Source organism: Eubalaena glacialis, chromosome 15 (genome assembly GCF_028564815.1).
Source record: "Eubalaena glacialis isolate mEubGla1 chromosome 15, mEubGla1.1.hap2.+ XY, whole genome shotgun sequence".
In the NCBI taxonomy this organism is placed as follows: domain Eukaryota; kingdom Metazoa; phylum Chordata; class Mammalia; order Artiodactyla; family Balaenidae; genus Eubalaena; species Eubalaena glacialis.
This window is the reverse complement of record NC_083730.1, coordinates 13,083,133-13,102,913: the sequence shown is the minus strand read 5'-3', so window position 1 is coordinate 13,102,913 and position 19,781 is coordinate 13,083,133. Positions and strand designations below refer to the sequence as shown.

The following is a 19,781-nucleotide window of genomic DNA, read 5'->3' as shown; positions in this document are numbered from 1 at the left end:
GGCTCATATGAAATGCATGTAGGTGCCTTTCCAACACCAAGGAGAATAACGTTAAATTCTAACTTCTTCACATGCCCTGAGCTACTGTGCCCAAGCAGAAATAACCCTTAAAATATCTTTCTTGTCTTACATGTTGAATTGTCTTTAAGACCACTTCTAACACTGACAATTAAAAAGCTTATATTCTCTATTTTATATTCTGAAAGGGCTTCTCCAACCTGGCCATTTCCTTAAGAATTATTCTGTATAACCAGGAAAATAGCTCCAATTCTCAACTTAAGAGATACTGGCGAAGTGTCTCAGCAGTAGGTGGAGAACAGGCATCATTTGCCTTCCCCTAAAGGCTGGACCTTGGCCGTGGTCCTCCCTGTGACCCCCATGCCCCTTGCAGCCAATCCCAGATGGCCAATGACTTCTAGGGTCAGTGGGAAGCTCATTTCCCTGCAGTGTAATCAGCTCTCAGTGAGAAGGACAATGGATCCAAACAGGGGCCATTTTGGTGGCAGTATTCCAATTTTTGGTACAAAGATGTATCAGAAAAATAAATTGTTTGAACTCCAGAATTATCACATTTCTCGGTCAGCCTGCTATTCATTACGCCATCTTCAAATTCGTGGTCTTGAAAACAGAGTCAAATGCCTGTGAGAAAAAAGCAGGAAAAAGTGTTCTTTTGAATGCCATGGTTAAGTCTCTTATCATTGGAGCTGTATTCTCTTCAGGGGCATGGCATTCTCATAGCAGAATAATATTAAAAACAGTTGACTTTTACTGAGGGGGGTATGTATTCACTCATTTCCCTCTTTAACACGTTATTCAGGCAGATCCCTTTGTTCTCCCCATTTCACAGATGACAGAGATGGGGCCCAGAGTGGCTGAGCAGAAGCCCAGGTTTCTAAGTTAGTGAACCGCACAGGTGAGGTATCCAGGCAGGTAGCTGGTTCAGGAAGCTGTGTGTGTCCACTCCCCACAGGGCAGTCTGTTGACAGACTCTGGTCTTTTAGTGACATAACTCCTTGTGTCTAAATGAAAAGAACCTGTTTCTTCTGAACTTTCAAAAGAGATAATGTCCTCCCGCAAAATCTGAGGTGGTGGGAATGGGTCCCCCAAATGCTCCCCTGTGGGCCCCTCAGTCACTAGGAGGGAAGGCTGCGGTTCAGACACTCTTTTAGGGCTCCATCCAGAGACCACCAGGAGCAGTGAGCGGGGAGTGGAGCTGGGCTGGTTTCCTCGGTGGGTGTGACTCTGAGAGAGGGTCAGGTGCTCACTTTCCATTCCCTCACACTGCTCTATCCAGCTGGAATTTGGTAGAAATGGATCACTTTGAGAGGGGAAGAAAAGATGGAGAAAAGGAAGTGTTTTTCTCCAGAGGACACTGCTCCCTGTGGCATGGCTGTCAGGGGGGAGGGTGGCATTTCCAGGGTATCTGGCCCAATATCTCCCCTGCCACACGTGTGGGATGTTTGCACTGTGGACCAGCTTCCCAACAGAGATTATCACTCACATACAGTCAGCCCTCCACGTCCATGGGTTCTGCACCCACAGAGTCAGTCAACCAGATGGAAAAAGTTCCGGAAAGTTCCAAAAAACAATCCTTAAATTTGCCCCACACCAGCAACTATTTTACTTTGTATTTACGACTCTTTACGTAGCCTTTACATTGTACTAGGTATTATAAGAAATCGAGAGATGATTTAAAGTGTAAAGAGAATGTATGTAGGTTATGTGCCATTTTATATAAGGTACTTGAGCATTCCTGTATTTGGGAATCCTTGGGGTGTCCTTGAATCAGTCTCCCGTAGATCCCAAGAAATGCCTGTAGTGTAAGTTTCAGCTTTTACAAACGTATAAGTCATTGGTTTTTAGGCCAGTGACAAGGTTGTGCAACTATCACCATGATCTTTTCCAGAATAATTTCATTTCTCCCCAGAGAAGCTCCCTACATAGTTCTTTCTTCCCCCCGGTTTTTGGAAACCACTAATCTACTTCTTGTTTCTATGGATTTGTTTATTCTGGATATTTCATATAAATGGGATTGCACAGAATGTGGCCTTTTCTATCAGGCTCCTTTCACTCAGTATAATATTCTCAAGGTTCATCCATGTTGTAGTATAAAATGGTGCATTTCTTTATATGACTATATTATGCACCATTGTATGAAATACCACTTTTAAAACATCCATTCATGTGTGGATGTACATTTGGGTTTTGTGTACTATTGTGAGTAATGCCGACATGAACTCTCATGCAGAAATTTCAGTGTGGACGTGTGTTTTAATTTCTCAAGCATTTACCTACGAGTGAAACCCTGGGTCAATGGCAAGTCTATGTTTGATTTAGAAGAACTGCCAGACTGCCTTCCCCAGAAGCTGCACCATTTATATTCCCACCAGACTATGACGGCAGCACGTGTGTGTGCAGTTCTGATTCTCTGCACGTCTCCAGCACTTGTTACTGTCTTTGGTCCTTTTAAACACCTGCCAGGAACAGAGTCTGTAGTCTCAGCACGTCGCTTATTCACAGGAAGATTCACCCACAACCAGGTCCCAGAAGCACCGGGGATGGAGACACGAGGTGAAGGGAAGAGGAGATCTGTGTTTCTCAACCTGAAAGATGATTCTGCCTGATCCCCCAGCCCCCAGCCCTGCTGCTCTTAGGGCTCCTCTGTCGATATTGTGTGCAGTGACTCCTGAGTGATACTGTAGCCTAACGATCCCTGAGCTGGGACCGGGTGGGGCTGAGTGAGGACGTAGGAGTGAGGTCCAAAAATAGAAGGAAACGGGAAGAGAAAAGATCCAGGATGAAAAATGACAAACACGAGGAATAGGAACTTCTAGTCAAGGTTGCATCACAGACCACTGTCCCAGAGAGAGTGGAGGTCCCTGGAGCGGGAACAAGATGGGTTTCTTTGGGCTAAAAGAGAAAGGGATCTGAACCCCGTAGACGGAAGCAAGAAGCTCAGCCTGGTCCTGGAGGAAGAAATAGGGGGGCAAAGTATGATAAATTGGTCTTCAAGGGAACTTTCAACTAGGACTAAATTCTGAGAATAAACTTTCAAGATTTTTCATGTAGAGTTTGGCTTTGAGGAAAAGACACTAACTGATAAGGACCAGGAGTTTGGTTAAATTTACAGAGATCTTGGGCTAGTTCAAATAGAAACCATATCATACTCTTTCCCCCATCTTTGAAAAGTGCTCCTGGCATGTAATAGACAAGGTTATGGCACCCTGATGTCATTCAGTGTCACAGAAGCCTCAGCAATTATCAGAAGATTCTGCAAGTCAGTAATTTCTAACTTATGTCTTTGGGAATTTTCTAAATATACACCAACATCATTGGTTCCAGGAATCCAGGAGCCCATTAAAATTCAAGAGGCAATCACACCTTCAGGAACCATCTTGCTATTTCTAATATCTTTATCTGTTCATCAAGAACTAGCTTCTCTGTTTTCCTAAACCTTATTTCCTTGTGAAGGGCGTGAAGATTTGTCAGCATTATTAAGTTGCAAATCCCAGGGAGCATTTTATTTCTTCTTTCTTACCAAGTATGTGCCTGTCTGCAGGCAAACTAATTAGGTGAGAAGATCCTTCAAGCATCCAACAATAGGCTATCTGCCAATTACTATATTCCCTACAGATACAGATATAGATATGTACACATTGAATAACATCTGAATAGGGTTAATAAACTTGGCTTTAATTTTCTCAGAGGAGAATCAACTGCAGTGAGATATAAAAAGATGTTAGTTAGGGAATTGGTCTCATACGTAGTTTTATCAAGGAAGACGGAGACAAATTCATAAAACCTCCACCCCTCCCCCCATTCCCACCTTTCCAGTTCCATCCAAGACAGTCATCCTAATCCATGCTTTCAATCAAATCCAAGGCTGTTCCTTGGTGATCTCTTATAAATTCCCACCCTGTTTCATCTTGGCACTCCTGTTCTGCTAACCAGAAAAACCATTGCAGGCACTCTCTTTTTGTAAGACTGTCCCTGTTCCTCCTTGCTTTACCTGAAATATGAATTTTCCCCATGACTTCATGTTCCGTGATCTTTTCTCAGGGACAGCTCCTTACTATCCTATCTTCATACCATGACGCCAGGAAACATGGTCTTCTCTTTCTTTTATTCCCACTGCCTTTACTAGCCATTGTTCTTTCCCTGTCCCAAAGCCTTATTTTAAGTTTCTGGCCCTCCAGGTATTTCACCTTGTGCCCACCTACCAACGTGTATGTTACTCCTCAATATCCACTGAGGAATCTGTTGCCTCTCCACCTTTTAGGTTTTCCACTTTATCCCAACTGCTTCCAATGCTGGACGACTGGAAAACTTTCGTTTTATTGGCAACAATTGAATTTATTCTTGTTTCATTTTACATCTCTATACTAGTGGAATCTCCTCCTTTGTGAAAAAAAAAAACTTTTTTGACCCTTAAAAAAATTAGATCCATGATGTTTAATATCTATTTGAAGATGTTCTATATATAAAGCAATATTAATTCTTGCTGATGCCTGTCTCTAGAGTACCAATGGAGACAGAAAGTTCTAGGGGGAAGAAGGAATTTGATTACATGGGATATGGTGTGCTGGGGATTTTATTTTGCTTCTCCAGTTTCACCCTTCACTGGCTCAACCTCCCCTGGCCCTAGGAGGCAGAGATGTAGGGAGACATAATCCGGGTCCTTCTCCTCTAGGGAACCTTGCATCTGGCCTGTGGGAGGAAGCAAGAGTAGACCCGCAGCTGGGTGAGTGCAGGGCGCTCGGTCACCTGCTTCCTCTCAGCGAGGTTGCCAAGCGATGGCTGCATTTCTTTACCAAAGGCTGCAGATCTTATCGGGGTGGCTTTTCTGCAGCTACAGCTACTTTCTCTGGATTTTGGTCACCATTCCTGCCCTTGCCATGTGCGTCTAGGGGTGGCAATGTCCCCCTACTGTTGCTAGCCATGGGTTGCTTCACCATCCTTTCTTGGTTTCTCTTAGCCCTGACCATACTTTGTATAGTCCCTTTGTTAAACTTTCCTGAATTACCCAATTTGACTGTGTCATTTGTTTTCTGCTAGAGCCTTGACTATTACGGTAAGTAAATGGCTCTGGGAAAAACATCTTGGAATGGAATTTTTGGGATCAGGTTGGTCCCATATTGAGAAGAAATGTGCTGAGAGGAGATGGGGGAGTGGTGTAAGGCAAGGCACATGTAGCACCAAATTAGGGATGGAGGCAAGACGTGAAGTGCAGGTGTAAGACGGGTGTTGGGACATCAGAGGCTGTGGTGCTTAGTAGCTATTGTGACAAGTTGTGGGATCAGCTGCTTTGTTATGATGGGCGTGGGCAAGTCGTTCAGCAGAAATTGAAAAACAATGTTAAGGGAGAGAGTAGGGTGGCAGGGAGAGAAGGAGAGGGAGAAAGAGAGTGTGAGAGAGCATAGAAGGGAGGAAACTGGACAGGGAGAAGGAGAGACTGAAGCCGCTGAAGTGGATGGTGCGTCATGGAACCATGACAGTTCCCTGTATCTGAGGGTGGGAGGCTCCCCCGAAGGCTAACATCTTCTAAAACAGTGGTCTTCATAGAATTACTCTCTTTAGAGAGTAATTCTAAAGGTGCCTACAGAGCTGTTTCTATTGTATGAGATTTTCAACATCGCAAGTGTGTGTGTTCTCCTCCCCACAATTTATCTGCCTAAAAACCTCCTGTGTTCACAGTGGCAGGTTTCCCAACTCTACCACATTTCACAAAAGGAAAGCAAATTGTCACCTCCTTCAGATCTTACTGATGAGAGATGCCCGGGAGCAACAAAGACAAAGCCCTTTTACTGATTAATCAAGACACACAAACCCACTCATAGGGCTTCTGCCTCCCCCATTTTCTACCGATTCCTATAACGTGTGAAGAGTGGGATGTCAGAAGGGTAGTATCTTAGCTCATATTTAGGCATTCTGAATTAAGAATATACATAAATTAAGGCAAGGTGACAGTGGGAGTAATGACAATTTTTCAGTCATAACATAACTTCTTCTTATCTTTCACTATTGTCTAGATTGGGTTCCTTTGGAGACTCAACCAGAAGCGCACCTCAAAAACTACTGAAACTAAGTCTGATTTTTCCACCCATGTGTTTACACATGACAAATTCTTTTCTGCTGTTCCTGATACTTAATCAGGCACAAGAAAATCGGACTACCATATGACCCAGCAATCCCACTACTGGGCTATACCCTGAGACAACCGTAATTCAAAAAGAGTCATGTACCACAATGTTCACTGCAGCACTATTTACAATAGCCAGGACATGGGAGCAACCTAAATGTCCATCGACAGATGAATGGATAAAGAAGATGTGGCACATATACAGAAGGGACTATTACTCAGACATAAAAAGGAATGAAACTGAGTTTATTTGTAGTGAGCTGGATGGACCTAGAGTCTGTCATACAGAGTGAAGTAAGTCAAAGAGAAAAACAAATACCGTATGCATACGCATATGTATAGAACCTAGAAAAATGGTACTGATGAACCTAGTGGTAGGCCAGGAATAAAGATGCAGACATTGAGAACGGACTTGAGGACACAGGGGGCGAAGGGGAGGCTGCGACATGGTGAGAGAGTAGCATTGACATATATACACTACCAAATGTAAAATAGATAGCTAGTGGGAAGATGCTGCCTAGCACAGGAAGCTAGTGGGAAGATGCTGCCTAGCACAGGAAGATCAGCTTGGTGCTTTGTGATGATCTAGAGGGGTGGGACAGGGAGGGTGGGAGGGAGGGGATATGGGGATATATGTATACATATAGCTGATTCACTTTGTTGTACAGCAGAAACTAACACAACATTGTAAAGCAATTATGCTCCAATAAAGATGTATAAAAAAAAAAGAAATACCAAAAAACTGGAAAGTTTACTGGGTTATAGAGCTTTAAGATATTTCGGATAAAAGCCATGAATAAAACCTATGAAATTTCTTGCTGATACGGTTTGTATTATTCAACTAATAAAAAACATCCGTTTCATCAATCCCATCATAAATATTTTCTCCTATGGAAGTGACTCCTCATTTATTTCATCTCTAAAAATGTTTAATGATTCAACCTGCTATTAACAAAGTTCAAGATTCTATGTCAGATGCAGAACCAATGAGTGTTTAGCAGTATCCATATTTATCTTAAGTGAAAAAGCACAGAGAAATTATGCTGCGGTTCATCTCATCAAGTTATGGTGTTTCAATAAAATATTAGATTTTGTGTTTAATAATTATTCATTAAAGTTTTTGTATTTTTTTCTTTGTATTTCCCATGATCGTATTGCTCTGTTTCAAAGGTCTCTTCCGTATTGAGATGTAACTAGTCTTACTCATAGTATAAAATTGTCATATAAGTGGAATTATGTAACATGTACATTTTCTGTTCAGCTTCGTTTTTGCACAGCATAGTGTGTGGGAGTTTTATCCATGTTGCTGCAGGAATCAGTAGTTTCTTCCTGTTTACCTCTAAGTGCAATTCTTTTGTTTGTAACTGTTCACCAGCTGTTAAAAATTTGAGGTCTTGCCAGCCTTTTGGTTGTTAAAATAAGGCTTCAATGAACATTTGCATACTAGCCCTTTTGTGGCGCATGTATTTACATCCCTTGGGTAAAATCAAGGTGTGGAATAACTGGATCATAATTACTGGATCAGTATACGTTTAACTTTATAAGAAAGTACTGCTGCATGTCTCTTTGTACACTTGAGGAAGACTTTCTCTAGAATTGCATTGCTCAGCCATGAAGATTTACAGTTTTCTGGAGGGACATCACCCACATGGCAGTGTAGGAGACCCCAGCCTCCACTCCCCCTCAGAGGTCAACAATGAGACAGCTCTCCTTGAACAAAAACAGCTCACAAAGAAGAAATGGTAATGTGATAGAGGTGTCAGCCCAAGCTGTGGTGGTGGCCATTTTGCAGAAAATAAGTGTATCAAATCCACACGTTGTACACCTTCAACTTACTCAATGTTATGGGTCAATTATATCTCAATAAAGATGGAACAAATAAAATTGCATGACTGTTTTCTGAAGTGGTTGCAGCTTTTGGGTCCGAACCAGTGGTGTAGGAGAGCTCCGGTTGATCTACATTCTCTCCACACGGGGTTTGACCAGTCTTTGTGTTTTAACTTTGGCCAATCCAATGGGGATGAGGTGGTATCTTGTGGGGAGGTATTTTGTATTTACATGTATTTCTTTATTAAACTTCTATTATATTTATTTTTATTTTTAAAACCACATAACATGTTGATTTTTACTACTTTCCATTCAAAAATAACTTTACTGATGTATGATTGATAGAGGAAGTGCTGTACATACTTGATGTATGCAACTTCATGAGTTTCGAGATGTGTATACATATGTGAAACCATCATACTAATCCATGTATTAAGTATATCCATCACCTCCAAAAGATTTTTCCTGCCCTAAGAAAAGTTATGTTTTAGGAAATAACAATTGTCAATACTTGTCCTTTATATTTTGGTGTATTTCAGGGTCATATCTTGGCATTCCTTTCTTCTCACTTTATTCTCTCCCAGTATGATCCCATCTTTGCCTTTAGCTACAATTACCGTATTTCTCTCAGTATCTCTAAAATTTATATCATCTCTATTACTTACCAGTTCCTATCCCAGTTCTAAGTTCTAGACTCTTAAATTCTTGACATGGGTTACAGAGCATTTCATGTTTTGGTAACAGCTCACCTCTTCAACCTCATCATGCTCTACAATTTTGAATTTTTATATGTGATAATGTATTTCTAAATTACCTTTTCTATGTGTGGTGGGTCACTTGCACTTTGTTGAAAAGAAGAAGAAAGGAAAAGTAACAAATGACAAAAATGACAAGAAAATGGGAGAAAATATTTACAAACGAAGCAACTGATAAAGGATTAATCTGCAAAATATACAAGCCGCTCATTCAGCTCAATATCAAAAAAGCAAACAACCGAATCCAAAAATGGGCAGAAGACCTAAATAGACATTTCTCCAAAGAAGATATACAGATTGCCAACAAACACATGAAAGGATGCTCAGCATCACTAATCATTAGAGAAATGCAAATCAAAACTACAATGAGATATCACCTCACACCAGTCAGAATGGCCATCATCAAAAAAATCTACAAACAATAAATGCTGGAGAAGCTGTGGAGAAAAGGGAACTCTCTTGCACTTGTGGTGGGAATGTAAGTTGATACAGCCACTATGGAGAACAGCACGGAGGTTGCTAAAAAAACTAAAAATGGAACTACCATATGACCCAGCAATCCCACTACTGGGCATATATGCTGAGAAAACCATAATTCAAAAAGAGTCATGTACCACAATTTTCACTGCAGCACTATTTACAATAGCCAGGACAAGGAAGCAACCTAAGTGTCCATCGACAGATGAATGGATAAAGATGTGGCATATATATACAATGGAATATTACTCAGCCATAAAAAGAAACAAAATTGAGTTACTTGTAGTGAGGTGGATGGCCCTAGAGTCTGTCATACAGGGTGAAGTAAGTCAGAAAGAGAAAAACAAATATGCTAACACGTATATATGGAATCTTAAAAAAAAAAAAGGTTCTGACGAACCTAGGGGCAGGACAGGAATAGAGACAGAGACATAGAGAATGGACTTGAGGACACAGGGAGGGGGAAGGGTAAGCTGGGACGAAGTGAGAGAGTGGCATGGACATATATACCCTACCAAATGTAAAATAGATAGCTAGTGGGAAGCAGCTGCATACATAGCACAGGGAGATCAGCTCGGTGCTCTGTGACCACCTAGAGGGGTGGGATCGGGAGAGTGGGAGGGAGATGCAACAGGGAGGGGATATGGGGATATATGTATACATATAGCTGATTCACTTTGATTTTCTTTGTTATACAGCAGAAACTAAAACAACACTGTCAAGCAATTATACTCCAATAAAGATGTTAAAAAAAAAGAATGACAAGAATAAGTCATTGTTTTATTGATAATGTATTTCACAAAATCAAAAAATTTAGACATGTAAGGGTCCCATATATCACCTAAATTCAAATACATGTGTCTAAGTGAATAGTTTTGAATAGTAGATATAATTTCTGAAATAGGAGGTATGATATTTCAAACTTCGTAGACTATAGAGTGTTGAAAAAACCTTTTAGAATATACTGAACATTTTGTCCGAAGAGGAGTTACCATGGGGAGACAGAGTAGGTTTACATGGGTTTGTAGAAAGAGAGAGACAGACAGACATGGTATTTCAACCAACACATTCTCAGTGATGACTATGAGTTTGGAAAGGAAAATGAATCAGAGAGAACCTGTTACTTCCAGCAATCAAGGTTCGGGAACAGCTCTGTGAATGTCCCCCGAGTGTAGCCGCTGGCTAATCACATCTAAGGGGAAGAGATTCTGCCGTAGAAGAGGATGCTGTTGGTCTTGTTGTGCTTGATGAAGAACAGGAAAGGGTGGTCACAACGGAAACTGTCCGGAATTGGAGGTAATGACGTTATATCTATTTCTATTCCAGTCGCAGCTGCGGCCTCTGTGCCCTCCTCATTCACCTCCACGAAGGACTTGTGGAGGACTTTCGACACCACCAGATCTCCACTCCCGGTCATGCCTGAGAAGTCGGCTTTCCCCTCACTGAAGGCGTCCACCATCCCCAGGGCTCCCAGCGTGGCCTTGAGGTCATATTTCTCCTCCACTTTGAACCGAGGTAGGTGTAAAGCCACTTGTCTCTCGCTCATATTCTGTGGGCTCGTCCACTCTATTAACTTCTCAGCAGTGAGTTGATCTTCAAGCTATAACAATGGAAAAAGGAAAAACTGGCACGATTGTCAGTGGACATGGAGCCCCCCTTAACATTGGATTGAAACGTGGAAATCCTTTAACAGTAAACATAAATACAGGAGATTCAGTTGATATGGTTTTATCTGAGGAGGTAAAAATAACAGAGTCCTGAATATATATTATATAATCAAATAAATGTTCTTATATTTTCATGACTTTGTTATTTTTATGTCTATATGTACACATTAATAATATATGCATATGTATAAATATCTATACAAATGTATATATGTATAATATATATGCACACATATATGCAACAGAATGGTTAAATAAAATTAGTTGTAGAAGATGAGCCATCCACTTCTTAGGCTTGTTCTCTATTTCGTTCTTCACTTTCAAATAACCTCTTGTCAATGTTCTTTCGTCCATAAATTTTTACGTAGTGCATTTACAGCGTATAGCCTACTTTTATTCCTTTTTCTTGCTTCATTTATTTGTAAACTTTTCCTGTATAGATATATGTTTCTCTAATCAAGTTTACACTGTTACATAATACTATCATTAAATTGATATTCAGTATACATATCTTTACTTAATATCTTTTAAGCATTCACTGCATGCCAGTCCCTAACCTACCCTAAGGTAATACAAACATGTACCATTTTTCCTCATTTACAATTTTTCATTATTTTGAGCCACTTCTGTCCAAAAGCTTTTCCCCTGTTTAGACTTGTTGTTATAGGATAAAATCCTAGGACTGAGATTCCCTATGTCATTGATAATGGGGAATTTAGAGCTGAAGCAGAAATATTCTGATGACTCTTCACATTTATTGCCATGTTGCTTTCCCTAAGAATTTCCAGTTTCCAGTGTTACGAGATATGTATTTTGAGTGTGGCAAGTTTACTGCCGCTTCTGCATCATCATCGACTATTAGAGTAATTGCTTATGGCCTTTTATAGAATGTCCTTTTATGCCAGATATTGTTACTGATATTTTTACATATTAACTTTATTATAACAATGCTAACAGGAAAATTCTATAATCACCCCCTTTTTTGAAATCTTAGCAATGAGGCTCTGAATGAGCCTTTGGTCTTTTTGAGCACTTAGGGACCAAATACTTCAAAATTTAAAAGTGGGCATCAAGATAATCTATTTGTCCACGGTCTACAGAAGCACTGTGAATTAGTGGGCAATATGTAACCACTTTGTTTTTTTAATTTCCTTATTTTACTTGTGAGTGAACTTGCAAATATTTCTATGTGTCACCTATGTATGAGTGTTAATTTCCTTGTCTTCAAATGAGTGGACTGGAATATATCAGAGGTTCTTATGGTTGCAAAATAGTTATGTGTGTATCTAGGTATATTTTTTTTGTGAACTGACACTCCATAGTTTCATCAGAATATTAATATGACCTGTGATGTACAGATACACTATTCGTATCATACTGTGATCCCTAAGGTATTGATTTTATTTTTTTGTTGTTTGCTTGAGCTCTGCCAGCCACTAGCACCAGTCTATGAGCAGCCCGTACGAGCAGTGTCTCACTAGGAATTTAAGCAATAGCAGGCAGCATTGGAGGCGCCAGCTTCTACCTTCTGCAGACCGTCTACTTCATTGGGCAGCAGCAGCACCATGCTTAGCTCTCGGCCTTTGTACGGTATTTCCAGGATCTTGACTTGCATGTCCTCCAGTGACGTGAAATTGAAATGATCGGTTTGTTGCATCATCTGCACAGATTCGCTTGTATCCTGCAATAAATTCATGTGGCAAAAAATGCTAAGTGAGCATAAGTCAAAAAGAAAGATCATATTATTGTCATACCAAACACATCCTCCTTCTAAGAGATGATCTCAGAAATCTGGGAATTAGAGACAAGAGTTTCTTCAAGGACTCCCAACTAAATAAAGTTAAAAAAAAAAAAAGACAGGAAAATAAGCCTTGACAAATTCTATCTTCTACCCGCAGCAGCTATATATTAATCACTAGGTATTTAAATTTCACACTGAATGTGTAGCTATGTTATATTATATACATAATTTATAGACAATACCTTGTTCAGCCAAAATTTTTCCTCTCCAGTATCTTCTTTCTTAAATTTCTGGCACCACTGCCCTTTGAAATAGACTGCATTCACCAGAACCAGAACGGTCAAGCTACCAAGAGAGCCTTCGGGAAAGAGATCCTTGATTTTTTCTGCAAAGAAAGAAAATCAAAGGTTTGTCATGAAAGGCACAAGTGGTTTGTCTGGAAGATGCTTTGAGAGTTACAACTGATGATTAAATAGTCACACAAATCACCACATTAGGGACTCTGTGCCCGATTGTTCACAAGGTGAAGCTTTCCTCATGGCACCAGCCTGATGGAGTCGCCCTCATGCAGACACCCCTTCTTCTGACTGGGAACGTGTTTGGTCTCTGTGGTGACATCAGTCACCTCACACTGAATTCTGATGAACTGATGTCAGCTGATCTTTCCACTGGTCAGTTTTCTCCCTCCCTCCCTACCACCCTCCCTGTCCCCTCAATAACCCCCACCCTCCCTTGTTTCCTCCATCCTTCCTTCTATTCTTTTCTTCTTCACTTTCTTCTTTGCTTTCTATTTTTTCACACTTGAACTCACTACTCAGAGGAAATGGGCCTGAATGTTCTTTAGGACAAATGACATGAACGCTAAAATCGAAAACATGTACTCAGACACCATTTCCCGGGGTGACTTTGTCTTCATTTGCCAGGTTGAGTTGCTGTAGGTTTGGCCTGTATTTAGGATGGGAGGTAGGATATGGTTCATAGAATGGGGACATCATCCAGCCGCCTTCCGTGGTTGGGGAGGACAGCTGTGACCATCCCTGCAGGATGCGCGGATGGGGAAGTGGTCAGGCTGCTCCTGCTGCAGACGGCAAGAAGGGTGGTTTGCAGGAGAGCGGCTCGTTTCCCAGTTAACAAAGGATAAGGGAACCCTTTTAATATTATCTCTTAGGGATCATAATCCAGACGTTAAGCCTCTAATTTAAAGAAAATATGCGAATCAACATGAAGTTTGAGCAGAGATTTGGGATCCATAGAGATACTGTCACCCACAGACTCAGCTGAGTTTCCAGGTAGCTGGTCCTGGGATCCCTCCTGGGCTCCCCTTGTTTCTCTCCACACTGACGTGGACCATTCCACCCTCTGCAGTGCCCTCCTCCATCTTCTGTAATCTCATCTCACCCCGGCTCCTGGCACCCCATGCAGGGGCCAGCACAGCGTTCACACACAGCGGGGACTCTACAGTGATTTTTAAGGAGTGACTCTCTCATAACGTACCATTAGTTTGGCTTTCCACCCAGGAATTAATCATCTTCCGACTTTCTTCTGCAGCATTGCCAAAATCAGCAGATTCCACACTGGCTAGGTAAAATTTCTTAACATTATCCATGTATGCCTATGACATGGGCAGGAAGAAAGGAGGGATTAAGAGTAATTTATCAGTAACTATGTAGGTATTCCCAGATTAAACTGTGTTCAGTGATGACCAAAGAGAGTACCTGAAACGATCCTTACGCCCACTTCCCCGGTGGGTTGTCAGGCTCTGGGACACTCCAGTGGGGGGCGTCGTGGTCCAGGAGCTGAATGCCTCTGGGGCAAATGCTCCCCATGTGGGTCAGCCAGGCTCCTCTGCCTCCCCCTCCCCCATTAGGAGATGGGATCAGAGGACCCAGGATGCAGACCAAAGGTGTGACAGGCCATGAAACTTACCTGAAGAAACAGAAAAGTCTTTTCTCCATAGAGCCTGTTGGCTGTGTTCAGCTCATAGGCATCAGTGGGTTTCTTTAATTCGGTCAGAAGAGTTTGAAATTGATGATGAATACATCCTGGCGTTTCAACCTTCAAACACCAGAAAGTGAGCTCATTGGATTCTCATTGTATGTAAATACTACACCCCCATAGGTCTGTGAGCTCCGTACCTAGAGTTTGGTATCCCCACGGACGACATTGGTTGCTATCTCCCCATATATGGTGTATTTTACCGGAAGTACCCTTCATAATCCTTACATTCACTCTTCCAGGTAATTCTTCCTTCCTGCTCTAACACACGCCGGTCTTTTCTCTTTTGAACTAGAGATGCAGCACCATTCCACTATTGGATTGTGTTTTAATTGTGTCACATGTTTTGGGACCAGCTAAAACTTAAACTCCTTTGAGCTAGAACCATAGTGCATCTCTAACAGTCATCAACTGTATGAGAACATGAAATTTGTATATTGCCCTATGTTATGGCATGAAGCCCTGTTTTACTCCTTGGAGGGATGACTTTCTAAGACCCCTTGATTGTGCTCTTTGGCTGTTCATTATGCCAGTCACTCTGAAGTAGGAGCAGTGTGTCTCTGGTACACTGCTAACAGCTGTACATCAGCATCTCTAAGTCTTTAGTTCAATTGACATGAAAACAAGAGAGTTCAGAGAACTAAGAAACTTCTCCAAGGAGACAGAGCCAATTTTTCAACTCACGCTGATCTCAACCGGAACCTTCCACTTGCTAACGAAGAGTTTTGGACTATTTAGGCTACCAACCATAATTCTCACTCAATCATTTTCCAAAATATAGTTGATCATATGCTTATTGCTCTTACTCTAATTTAGGGGTTAATTAAAATTATATAATTTTAGCAACATATTGTGATTACTATAGTTATTATTATTCTCTAATAATAATCCATAACGTTTATGGGGGTTTCTGTCATCCAGGCACTGTTGTCCTGTTTCACATGTAGTTGCATGTCTTGCAGCAGACTTTTTATTGCTCCTAGTTAATTTGTATGAAGTCAAATTGTGGCTCAGAGCAGTTGTATTTTGCCACGTTCCCCATTCCTGAACAGAAGAGCACAATTTGAAGCTCCTGAGTTCCCTGGTGGCCTAGTGGTTAGGATTCTGGGCTTTCATTGCCATGGCCCGGGTTCAAGCCCCGGCCGGGGAAGTGAGATCCTTCCAGCTGCGTGGCATGGCAAAAAAACCATTCTTCAGTTTGAAGGTCCTTTGGGTTTCAGGACCCTTGCTCTTAAGAACACGCTACTCTTCTTTCAAGAAAACAAATATATAAAATAAATAAGTACATAATATGATATGAGAAACAACTCTGTCCAATCTATTTTGCTTAAGATGTCCCCTAAAAATTGGCCTTTCCCTCTTTATCTGAAATGCCCAGTTTAAACTCTGACCCTCTTGGACATGTGATCTCCTTCTAGATTCAATGCTCTGTGACTCACGGGATCAACTGTAGTTCCTTCTTCTTTGTTCTCTGCGATTTCATTAAAGTGCAGGACCTGGAGGAGACAGAGAGTGGGACAAGGAAACTTTAGAGATCTATGTACCCCACAGTAAATAAAAAAGAAAGAAAAGAAGGAAGGAAGGAAGAAAGACAGAAGGAAGGAAAGAAAGAATGCAAACAAGCAAACAAAACAAAATGCCAAATCAAAAAAAAACAAAACAAACCCAAAAAGAAAGAAAGAAAAAGAACAAAGAAATGTTCCATGCAAGCATTTGCTCCTTGAAAAACACAACCTGCGTGTGAAAAACACAAAGCTGGTTGATCACCAGCCAGTTCAAAGAATCCTGATTCATTTTTCATCCATTGCTGAGGAAACATGTAAAGATGACTCCCATGGATTTTAGTCAATGCACCACTTCTACCTGAACTCTACCATTTAAAGCCTCACCTGTGGTCACTGGGCAGTTGTAGGTTTCATCCCAGCTCCCAAAGGAAGTCTCGGCACAGGGAAGAGATGGGGCGGAGCACAGGGGGAGAGCATATGCTCCCACAGCTTTGTGCCCGCCCAGTCATGGGGAGTTTGCAGCTTCCTGTGCTACCCCTGGGGACAGCCAAATCTGTGATCATCTGCACAGAAGCCGACAGAGAAACCAGGACAAACTGGTAAATGTAAAGGAAGCTGCGACCTACCTTCTGGATTTCTGATGCCGTGTGTTCTCGGGCCCCCAAGGAAGTCATGGCTAAGGCTGACATGATACTCAAAGGGGAAAAGAAGATATTTTCCTTCTCTGATTGTCTGATCTGTTGGAACAGGTCGACTGCAAAGTGGATGATTGCTTCACCGAGTGAACTCATGGTGGCTTGATGTGGTCTGGAACTCCTGGAGAAGCATCAAATTTAGTTTATAATGAGTTTATTGAAGGGAAGGTTAGTCTGTAATAAAATTTTCCTAAGAAATGCCTTATATGTGGGTTGTGGGATTCTGAAAACTATAGCTTCCTTCCTTTTTCTTTTAAAGCTTTTTTCAATGTACATGTATATACTTCATAATTAGAAGACTATGGAAATAGTATTTAAAGAAAACTTTTGTGGGGACTTTCCTGGCAGCGTGGTTAAGACTCTGCACTTCCCATGCAGGATGGCACAGGTTTGATCCCTGGTCAAGGAACTAAGATCCCACATGCCGTGTGGTGTGGCAAAAAAAAAAAAAAAAAGGAAAAAAAACTTTTGTGAAAACTAATAGAATAGCTTTTCTTCCGTACTGGCTGTACTAAGACTGGGTAGAAAATGCATTATAACAGGTCCAAGGCAAAGATTGATGTGTAACATCCCACCATCTCTCATGAGGCACCTCTGTGCCTTTTTCTTGAGGGATCTGTGGGTACTGGACATCCTACCCCCCAATCACACTTCCTCTTAAGGGAGCATTTGGTTTTTGGAAATAAATAATTACCTAAAGATTAAAGGAGATGAAAAATTGTTTTACTTTTGCCCTGGCTAAAGAATAAAATACAATCAGACAAAACAAATTAGAGAAATGATGTAACACACATCATTGTTATTATTTTCAGGAAGGATTCATGTAGTCAAGCAGAGCTGCTGGAAGCACTTACCTGTGAGCCTGGAGGAAGCAGAGGTGGGCAGACAGCCTGTGAGCTGATGCGCCGTGAATGGTCAGGTCTGGACTATATAACTCTCTCTTGCTGCCTCCCATCCCTCACAACAACTGGTATTTCAAGTAAAGCAGCTTCTGGTTTCTTCACCAGGCTACCCGTCACCTTCATAAGCATGCAGTCTCTATGAGTAAAGGCAAGATTATTGTTCTATTCTCGTACGTCCTTTTCACCTGCAGAAGAAATTGTGACCTGCGATCACTGGCTCATATGAAATGCATGTAGGTGCCTTTCCAACACCAAGGAGAATAACGTTAAATTCTAACTTCTTCACATGCCCTGAGCTACTGTGCCCAAGCAGAAATAACCCTTAAAATATCTTTCTTGTCTCACATGTTGAATTGTCTTTAAGACCACTTCTAACACCGACAATTAAAAAGCTTATATTCTCTATTTTATATTCTGAAAGGGCTTCTCCAACCTGGCCATTTCCTTAAGAATTATTCTGTATAACCAGGAAAATAGCTCCAATTCTCAACTTAAGAGATACTGGCGAAGTGTCTCAGCAGTAGATGGAGAACAGGCATCATTTGCCTTCCCCTAAAGGCTGGACCTTGGCCGTGGTCCTCCCTGTGACCCCCATGGCCCTTGCAGCCAATCCCAGATGGCCAATGACTTCTAGGGTCAGTGGGAAGCTCATTTCCCTGCAGTGTAATCAGCTCTCAGTGAGAAGGACAATGGATCCAAACAGGGGCCATTTTGGTGGCAGTATTCCAATTTTTGTACAAAGATGTATCAGGAAAATAAATTGTCTGAACTCCAGAATTATCACTTTTCTCGGTCAGCCTGCTATTCATTACGCCATCTTCAAATTCGTGGTCTTGAAAACAGAGTCAAATGCCTGTGAGAAAAAAGCAGGAAAAAGTGTTCTTTTGAATGCCACGGTTAAGTCTCTTATCATTGGAGCTGTATTCTCTTCAGGGGCATGGCATTCTCATAGCAGAATAATATTAAAAACAGTTGACTTTTACTGAGGGGGGTATGTATCCACTCATTTCCCTCTTTAACACCTTATTCAGGCAGATCCCTTTGTTCTCCCCATTTCACAGATGACAGAGATGGGGCCCAGAGTGGCTGAGCAGAAGCCCAGGTTTCTAAGTTAGTGAACCGCACAGGTGAGGTATCCAGGCAGGTAGCTGGTTCAGGAAGCTGTGTGTGTGTCCACTCCCCACAGGGCAGTCTGTTGACAGACTCTGGTCTTTTAGTGACATAACTCCTTGTGTCTAAATGAAAAGAACCTGTTTCTTCTGATCTTTCAAAAGAGATAATGTCCTCCCGCAAAATCTGAGGTGGTGGGAATGGGTCCCCCAAATGCTCCCCTGTGGGCCCCTCAGTCACTAGGAGGGAAGGCTGCGGTTCAGACACTCTTTTAGGGCTCCATCCAGAGACCACCAGGAGCAGTGAGCGGGGAGTGGAGCTGGGCTGGTTTCCTCGGTGGGTGTGACTCTGAGAGAGGGTCAGGTGCTCACTTTCCATTCCCTCACACTGCTCTATCCAGCTGGAATTTGGTAGAAATGGATCACTTTGAGAGGGGAAGAAAAGATGGAGAAAAGGAAGTGTTTTTCTCCAGAGGACACTGCTCCCTGTGGCATGGCTGTCAGGGGGGAGGGTGGCATTTCCAGGGTATCTGGCCCAATATCTCCCCTGCCACACGTGTGGGATGTTTGTACTGTGGACCAGCTTCCCAACAGAGATTATCACTCACATACAGTCAGCCCTCCACGTCCATGGGTTCTGCACCCACAGAGTCAGTCAACCAGATGGAAAAAATTCCGGAAAGTTCCAAAAAACAATCCTTAAATTTGCCCCACACCAGCAACTATTTTACTTTGTATTTACGACTCTTTACGTAGCCTTTACATTGTACTAGGTATTATAAGAAATCGAGAGATGATTTAAAGTGTAAAGAGAATGTATGTAGGTTATGCCATTTTATATAAGGTACTTGAGCATTCCTGTATTTGGGAATCCTTGGGGTGTCCTTGAATCAGTCTCCCGTAGATCCCAAGAAATGCCTGTAGTGTAAGTTTCGGCTTTTCAAAATGTATAAGTCATTGGTTTTTAGG

The 19,781-nt window shown here is 41.7% G+C and overlaps 1 protein-coding gene across 2 annotated transcripts; it reads right to left on the bottom strand.

Annotated features, from left to right (window-relative positions):
• Positions 1 to 10,390: 10,390 nt before the first annotated feature.
• LOC133075428 (serpin B3-like) lies at positions 10,391 to 17,756 on the bottom strand. Of its 2 annotated transcripts, XM_061169672.1 has the most exons (8): positions 17,656 to 17,756; positions 16,733 to 16,922; positions 16,041 to 16,097; positions 14,533 to 14,661; positions 14,101 to 14,218; positions 12,849 to 12,991; positions 12,391 to 12,546; positions 10,391 to 10,798 (listed from the first exon to the last, which is right to left on the bottom strand). In XM_061169672.1, exons 1-8 carry the CDS (start codon positions 17,754 to 17,756, stop codon positions 10,391 to 10,393), a joined length of 1,302 nt encoding a protein of 433 aa, XP_061025655.1. The 2 variants fall into 2 exon arrangements, with proteins under 2 accessions (XP_061025655.1, XP_061025656.1); XM_061169673.1 differs by lacking the exon at positions 17,656 to 17,756 and having other exon boundaries at positions 16,029 to 16,097; positions 16,733 to 16,897.
• Positions 17,757 to 19,781: the final 2,025 nt, after the last annotated feature.